This window comes from Plectropomus leopardus, chromosome 19 (assembly GCF_026936395.1).
Source record: "Plectropomus leopardus strain MGB_pleo_1.0 chromosome 19, ASM2693639v1, whole genome shotgun sequence".
Lineage (NCBI taxonomy): Eukaryota > Metazoa > Chordata > Actinopteri > Perciformes > Serranidae > Plectropomus > Plectropomus leopardus.
In genome coordinates, this window is record NC_142194.1 from 13,155,334 (window position 1) to 13,164,040 (window position 8,707).

Sequence of the window (8,707 nt, forward strand, 5' to 3'; positions counted from 1 at the left end):
CCCTTTTGTTTGGCTGAAGTACAGATTTTTCCAACTGAAACAAACTTTTGTAGCTGATAAATTTACTTAACTGCAGATCTGAACAAAATTAAAACAACACTCAATACACTCAACAACAACACAATAAGAGAGTGACATATTATCGGTAAGGAACTTTGCACAGTCACATTCTTACAAAAAGTAACACTAATATTACCATATCTTTGTAGCAGATTGCAACACATCGTAATATCACTTTTAAAGCACCTCTGAAAAAAAACCTTTTTGGGATGGATTGACATCAATTTTTGTAGCAACATCATGTACCCCTAAACGTGGTGATCCCCTGATTGTACATTCGTCATGGGCGGATTATGAGATAATGGGCCCCTGTGCACAGACGTAAAAAAGGCCCCACCACCTCTTCTTTGTCAGAGCAAGACACACACCTTTTGGTGGTTTTGCTTGTTTTTGTTTTATTTTTTTTTGTGTGTGTGTCTCTATGTAGCTGTGCTTTTTTGCCAGAGAGTGTGAATGTAATATACTGTTGATCTGGGACAGTTTAACTATGTCTTGTTTTGGATAAATCCCACGTGTTGGGCTTGAGGATTCTTTGGAAGACTTTCTACAGTAATTGGGTTGTGTTGGAGTGTGTATGTGTGTTTCATTCATTATGCCTCAACTCATTATCCCCACGGTCCAAGTGGCAGCATGTGGATTGTTTCTAATATCAGCATGTCTCAGCAGCAGAGCCATTCTAAAATAGCTGCAGACACACAACTATATAACCCCCCAAATACTCAGCCCACATATTCAAGCTGACCAGTTATCTACTGAAGAAAAGCAGATCAGAGGAGTCGCACCGTTTGAAGATCAAAATTTATTTGTGGAAAAAGTTTTGACAAACTTCAAACAGAAAAGATTGCAGAAATAAACAGAAAGGTAGCAAAAGAGTTCATAAAGAGTGAGCGTAAAGACATTTTGTCAGAAGACAGGATCGACAGAAAAAGTAAGTTGCATTTCTGTTCTACTATCCAAAAGTGCATTTTTTTATTATTTTATTTTTAAATGTTTTTTTTTACTCTATTCCTTACCGTCACATCAGTTGCCACAGTTTGCACTTAAAATGATCTGAAAGTGAGTATAATGTTACAGTGACTAGATGAGATTGTCAGGAGGATGATTTGTAGTATCTAAACTAGACTATATATAACATGTGTAAAAATTTTATATAATATCTGTCCCTTTAAGGCAGAAAGGAAAATTTTCCTACAGTCTAAAACACAAGAGCACGGGAGAACACAGGAACACAGGAAAATTGTCAAAAAATGAGACCATTATTTCATATTTGCATAGCAAAGTAAATTGCATGGACTCTACTCATAAGTGTGATAACTTAAAAATAATCACCTTTTTTTAGCTACAGCTCCATATTTTTCTGTTCTCAGTGAAGTGTTTGAATAAACCTGTCAGTCATGAAAAGGATGTGGGGCCACAATATTAAATAAAAGTATGTGTCTAGCAAAGATGTGATTAAGTACTTTGCCATGTTCGCAATCTATAGGCAAGACACAGTGTGTGAGTTCCTCTGTGTACATTTAATCCAAAGTCTTCTGATCTCTCTTATCCAGACTGGTTGTTGGTTTGGTTGGTGGAGGCAGCAGCCGGGATGTGCAGTGTGGGTGGTGCAGGTCGAGCTGAGCTGGAGTGCAGTGTCCTGGAGGAGGACTGGCAGACAGGACAGAGCTACACGGCTCACTGGCACTGCCTCACCGTCGTACCACAGCTTCACCAAAGGTTAGTGATAACATCTTCCACATCAGCAGACTCAAACACTTGAAATTAATGATTTTTTAAAAGTGTATAGGGACCAAGCATGTCAGTGATAAAACTTAAAGGTCCAGTATGTAGTATTTAGGGGGGTAAATTGGCAGAAATTGAATATAATCTAATGAGTATGTTTTTTAATATATATATAATCACCTGAAACTAAGAAATGATGTGTTTTTGTTTCCTTAGAATGAGCCGTTTTTATCTAAGTACAGAACAGGTCTTTGTCCGCAGAGATCCTCATGTTGCACTGCCATGTTTCTGGCCTACACCTGACAAAACAAACACTGGCTGTATATATGGCTATTTGCGTTTTATGCGTTGACCATAGTTGCCAGCCCCTCCGCGATGAGCAGTGTTTGGAAAACACTGGATTTTTTAAATGTGAAACTGCTTTATTCAGTGTTTTTAGTTAGTTTAGTTTAGACTAAAAGTTTACTAGTTTAAACACCAGGTCAGTTTGTTTTGTAGAGGAAGAGTTTGGATCAGAAAAAAGGTGAGCACACGTCTTACACACCGAACCTTTAACCAACGTGCCTAGAAATACGTTTTTGTGTGTATGTGGCTTCTGATTCTTTTACAGGCTGACACTAACTGAGGCAGAGCGCTCAGAGAAACACTGGGAAGCCAGGAGGCTCCTACAGCGATTTCTCTCAGGGGCCATCAGCAAGAATTGCCCAAATCCCACAACACACTCAACGAGACGACCCCATCAGCCTGTCTCTGACCCCTCTGCTGTGGGGCTGAAGGTGCAGCGAGGCCCTGCCCATATCCAGAAGGAAATATGTCGTCTGACCATGACACCAAAGATGAGCGAGAGGAAGACTGTGGTAAAGACGGCAAAGATGCCAAGGTTCTCAGCCTGAAACATTTGGTTCTCCTAAATATATTTTAACAAATGAAAATTGTTATATTTTATGACTATGTTTCATTTTTTAGCTTACTTAGTTTATGTTTGTGATAAAACTAAATTCTCATTACAATGTAATATGCCTTCTTGGCTAAAAGTATGATGTATAAAAATAACCAATATGTTCTTTCAAAAAAAAATTAAAATAACTTTTTATTTAACATTAACTGTCACAGAGAAATTTAATTATTTGCATGAAAAGATTTGCTCATAAATGGTCATGTTGTTGATCCTTCCAGGCTATAATTTTTTTATAAGTGTAATTTTACTATAACTGTAGATAGATTGTGTATAGAAATCTGCGAGAAGACTGAGATTAGAATAGGATTTTGATGTATTGTGTGTGATTCCTAATTGATCACTTTTCTGTTAATCCGAATATAAATTAATTAATTTGAGTTCTTTGGGAAATGATTATTGTAATCTAAACATATTAAAATGTATGCCCATATGTTTTAATGTAAGCTGTTTTATTTCTTCCTGGAGTTGGATATGCAAATGGGAACATTTTGCAGCTTTTACAATCACACTTCAGTCCAAAAACCATAAACACTGACTATTTGCAGACTCAGAAGTTATGCCAAAGGAATTTAATATGTTTTGGATTCACTTTCTCCTGGAAAAGAAAACTCTTGACCCCTTTTACTCGGTGTGACTCGAATTGTAATTTTCTAATTTTAACTACATCACCTGGCTGAATTCCACATCCAAAATACCTTATCTCTCTTGGACACTGTAATATTTTGGATGTCTGAAGAGGGTCAGTGTATGTTTGCGTGTGTGTGTGTGTGTGTGTGTGTGTGTGTGTTTGTGTGTGTGTGTGTGTGTGTGTGTGTGTGTGTTTGTGTGTTTGTGTGTTTGGGATTTTAGTTCAGCTGCCAGGGATGAGCGCGGTGTTAAGAGACTCCTGGGGAGAATACGTTTGATTACTACATGGCTATGTTCCACATTGGTTCAGCTGCTGCTTCGGGATACTCTGGGAATAGAAGGAAAATTAATTCAATCAGGGGATGAAGCTCACTGTTTAGTCAGCTGGCCATTGTGGTTAGTGGTTTAAAAATCTACTAAGCTATTTTAATGGAGCCATAAATAATATTTTGCCCCATTCCCTGGCACTATAAGAACCATAATAACATCCATAACATCTACAACAAAGTGAGGAGATGAGTTAGTTTGTTGACTTTCTGGGTCTGCTCAAACTGAAAATACAAGTCACCAAATTCATTTAGTAGAGCAGATATAACACTGCCAAATTTGACATGCAAAATAAATGTAAACCGGCAATATACAAACAGTATAAGTATTATATATTATTTTCACAAGACTCTATAATTGAAAAAATGTAACCCCAAGAAGGTTATTTAATTGAAGCTATTTAATATTCAATTTTAATCAGGCATCCAGTCCTTAAAATATCAGCAACAATTTGCATGTGTTTGCCAATAGGTTTTACTTTGTCTTGTTTTATGTGTGTGTGTTGTATTGTGGTTGTTTTTTGCTTGTATGTCTGAAGCAAAAAACAATTATTACAAAAAGTTTTTGCTATCTTGAGATCAAAAATTAATTATTTTACTATCTTGAGATAACAAAGCTCGTTGAGTCACGGGTTAATGTATGGAGCAGGCACACCCAGACACACCTGCCTGCAATCATGCCCTGATTCACAGCCCACGGCTCACAGCAAACATGAATTCCCTCCACCCCACGCACACACAAACACAAAACCACTCCCACGTGTCAGTGTGAAGGCAAGTCAGTGTAAACTGGATGATACAGGTCTACGTGTTACAAGAGGAAACAACCATTTATTTGCATATTTGATATAAGCTATCTCACTATCTCGAGAAAACAAAGCTCAGTTTCTTCAGATAACAAGACAATTAACTTGTGATCTTGAGATGACAGCATAAAAAAAATTAATTGCAAGCACGGCCTTTCTTGTCTTCTGTACTCTTGGATATCATCCTGCTCCTATTTAGTGGACTTCATATTTTCAAAAGTTACAGCTTCTTTTTATGCACTACAACAACCTCTGATTTTGAAGTCATTTAATATCGCTCGTCAACATGAGACTTTTCCTTTTCCTTTTCACTATTCACCATTACTTATCTCTCTGCCACTAATCATCGGAGTAAAAATGGTAAAATGGAGATGGAGACAAACCTGTTTGTGTCTACCAAACAGGGTTGCCTGAGACAAAACCGGTCCACTGTTTGTGTGTAAAAGGCCCTTTAGAATGATTGTAGAGATATGGAGGGCTTCTGAGAGGTGGGTGGAAGATCTGAAAGCCATGTGAGGAGTCCATTAGTGGGTCTAGTGTTGGAGGAAACCCCCCTGATCTGATGGTATCAGCGCCTCAGGGCAGGGAACATGAACAGAACAAATGCTATCAGGCTGCAACACGGGCCCCAAAACAGGACTGCTATCTCTGCCCATGAGTAGCCCAAAGCACAGAGACACACAAAATGACACAGACACACCCACATGCACAGGTATATAAGGCGGTAGATGGGCACCTGAAAGCTAACCACAAAACAGAAGTGTTAAGAAGAAAACAGGAGGATGGAAGAAAAGCGAAAAGAGAATGGAGTGGCAGCCATGGCAGCATGCTACCAGGGATTTGATCCTGCAGCGTATCTGCAGTATAACTACACTCCTCCACGGGCTGACTTTGACAGAAAGGACAGCATTGTGCCGTGGAAGCTGGCATGCCTGCACAGAGCTTTCACTGAAGGTAAGGAGACTGGGTGATGGGTCATGTCAGCTTTCCAAAACACATTTGTTCAATTAAAAGCTATAAAAATTAATTAAACATATAGTCTCTTTTCTCACAATGCATACAATAATCTGTCACTGAAAATTCTGAACTTTTTCCTTCTCTCCATAAACCTTAAGTGACTCCAAACACTGTTCACATACAAAGATGTTTGTTTTGTTTTTTTTCTTGACAAATTTCCAGATGAAGAGGCTAAATTGAAGGGATAGCTATATGGGATATCAAATAAATGTATGAATTTGCATTTGGTGTTATAGGTATTCAGATATCATTCAATAGTTTGATATGATCTCAGCAAAGCGGTGCAACAAGTTTTAGTCATTCAGTAGTAGTCATAGTGTGCAACAATGTTTTATTCATAGTAAACTGTTAAAGAATTAAGGTAATGAAGGGGCATCAATAAATATTTCTGAGTAGGCTTAAAGGAATACTTCACCCACAAAATAACCATTTGTATATCACTTAGTTGAGCCTTGTAACCTTGAATTCAGGAAGGAAAGTCTGTTTTTCTTACATGCCTTCAAGGAAAACAGCAAATATATTGATTTATTGATTGACTCTGGGCCACATTTAACAGCAGAAGTATAGCAAAGTATCCATTTACAAACTTCCACAGAACTCACACAGTATAATCTAAGTCTTATTTTTGCAGGGATATGCTCAGTACTTCCTAACACATGCATTTTTGCAAAAACTTACAATTTAAAACTGAACCGAAAGTTAAATTTACCTGTGCTCTTATCAAAACCTCCAATACTAAGGTTTATTAGAAAAAAAATGCATGTGTTTGGGAAGTACCGAGCATATGGCTGGATAAATGAAACTTGGATTCAATTGCAAAACTGTGTGAGATTTGAGAAAAATCTTCAAGAATTCAACAGCATGACTTACTGATATACAAATGGTCACTTTGTGACTGAAATATTCTTTTAATGTAGTGTCATAAAACCAAGGTATGCTTGGCATTTCCACAGTACAAATGATCGGAACCTCTAAAACACATCTAACTCATATAATAGTTTTGAAATATCTAAATACCATACCGACTTACCTTTCCAGGCGACGTGACTGGTGAGCTGCTGGTGGACATAGGTTCGGGTCCCACTCTGTACCAGGTGCTGAGTGGCTGTGAGGTTTTCAACAAGGTGCTCCTCACAGACTTCCTGGAGGTCAACAGGAAGGTGCTGAGGGGCTGGCTCCAGAACGAAGGAGGCTGCAGTCTGGACTGGACACCGTACCTGCAGCACGTCTGTAAACTGGAGGGACGACGGTACGACTGGATCCCTTTAAACTCTGGCTGGAGAGTTGAGATACCTTGAAATATCACTCAGTGATAATCAGAATCTGGAAATGATATATTTCTATAATGTATGGTATGTCCTATGCAAAAAGAAGTTGGGAGACCACCAACTTTGTTAGGAATGGTCCTCTAGGGACCATGAACTTCTGCAAAAAAAAAAGCAAAAGATTCATGTCACGTCTTGTTCGGGACAAAGCTGGTTGAAAATGCTTCAGAACCAGTGCAGAGTTATGCTGTGATGAGTATGAAACCAGGTTTAAAGGGTTTAAAGGCGTCCAAACGCCTCTAACAAACTATTTAAGCCTTTAACACCTGACAAAATTTTCATGTTTTTGAAAGATTTATTAATTTCTTTCAAAAACATGGGGGAAAAGGCAATGTTCAACTTGACATGAAATGTCTCACAAATGGCAAAAGATGACAAAAAAATAACCAAATCAGTTTGCTCAGGTTTCAAAGGATTGATCTATGATGGCTCTTTCGATCTTATTTCTTGATTCTCTGTTTTTGTCTCCACCAGGCCCTCAGCATGGACAGAGAAAGCTGCCAAGCTCCGTCAGGTCATCACAGACATCCTCCCCATTGATGTGCACCGCCCTCAGCCTCTGGCCCCTGACGCCCTTCCTTCAGCAGGGGCCGACTGTCTCGTGTCCAGCTTCTGTCTTGAGAGTGTCAGCCCTGACCTGGCTGCCTTTACTAGGGCCATGGGCCACATCGGGAGGCTCCTGCGGCCCGGTGGCCACCTCCTGCTCATCGGAGCTCTAGGAGAAAGTTACTATTTCGGGGGGCCTGGGGTAAAGATCCCTGTGGTCCCACTGAATGAGGCCCAGGTCTGTGCTAGTTTGAAGGAGAATGGCTACACCCTGATCAGGCTTGAAGTTTACACCCTGCCTCAGGACATGAGGGTGGGAGTCGATGACGTGTCTGGGGTGTTTTTTGTAAAGGCAAGGAAGGACTAAAAGCTAAGTGGGAGACGTGGGGATGATTAAAATGTATTAAAGTTAAAAGCAAGAAGGTTTATTAAGCCAAGGTAAATGCATAGTTTAGCACAGAATGCAGCACACAAACACGTGATAAAATATTTCACTTCATTTAATTTTATTTTAGTGGTCCAGTAAATGTTTTTTCTTTTCTGAGGGTGAATTAGAAGCAAACACACCCCTTTGTTGAGCTCTCAGTGTTAGAAATGTAATTACACATTGCCTCCTGCAGTTCAAACAGGGCAACTACAGCATCACGTATGTAATGGTTCAATTTTTTTGTTGTAGGCATAGGCCTATCAAAGCACTACAACATAGCGTTTAAACAGTATATTTTGATATGCTTCGTTTTAGTTTTTAATTAAGTGGTTCATGAGCTTCCTTTCATGTTTTGTAATTTGAAATAATGTGAATAAAGGCCTCAAAAAATATATAAAAACAGACTGCTGATATTCAAATAGATGGGGGGCAGAGATGGGTGGTAGCAGTTTAAATTTGATAATAGTTATGTGTGAAAAACCATCAATCATTGCAGTACCATGGGTAAAACTTAAAGGAATACTTCACCCCTGCAAATGTCCATTTGTATACCAATTACTCACCCAGTGATATGTTGAATTCTTACCGTTTCTCTAGCATGTCTCCGGTGAACGAAGCATTTTAAATCTTAAAATATGATTGTGTAAATAGAAGTACTGAACACTGGATGTCAGTTGCCATATTGAGTTGCTCCTTGGTATCAACCATGGAAACCAAAACAGTTTATATTGTAGGCAGCTACAGACTGGGTAAAAAGAAACATAATCAAAACTAATTCTTCTGTGTTTTCTGATTTGCCTAATCTTAAAATATATTAAATGTGTTAAATTAAACTGCCTTACTTTGTTGGTGACCTTCTGACGTATTTGAGAATACCTCCGTAGCTGCGGTAA

The 8,707-nt window shown here is 38.8% G+C and overlaps 2 protein-coding genes across 2 annotated transcripts; both read left to right on the plus strand.

Moving 5' to 3' along the window:
* Window positions 1–497: 497 nt before the first annotated feature.
* Window positions 498–3,164, plus strand: LOC148186321 (uncharacterized). The gene is made up of 3 exons (XM_088070208.1): window positions 498–988; window positions 1,611–1,776; window positions 2,393–3,164. Exons 2-3 carry the CDS (start codon window positions 1,649–1,651, stop codon window positions 2,673–2,675), a joined length of 411 nt encoding a protein of 136 aa, XP_087926334.1. The 5' UTR covers window positions 498–988; window positions 1,611–1,648; the 3' UTR covers window positions 2,676–3,164.
* A 1,363-nt stretch (window positions 3,165–4,527) lies between these two features.
* On the plus strand, window positions 4,528–8,606 carry pnmt (phenylethanolamine N-methyltransferase). The gene is made up of 3 exons (XM_042508658.2): window positions 4,528–5,453; window positions 6,555–6,765; window positions 7,316–8,606. The coding sequence occupies exons 1-3, from the start codon at window positions 5,282–5,284 to the stop codon at window positions 7,752–7,754; spliced, it is 822 nt and encodes a 273-aa protein (XP_042364592.1). The 5' UTR covers window positions 4,528–5,281; the 3' UTR covers window positions 7,755–8,606.
* The last annotated feature ends 101 nt before the right edge of the window (window positions 8,607–8,707 follow it).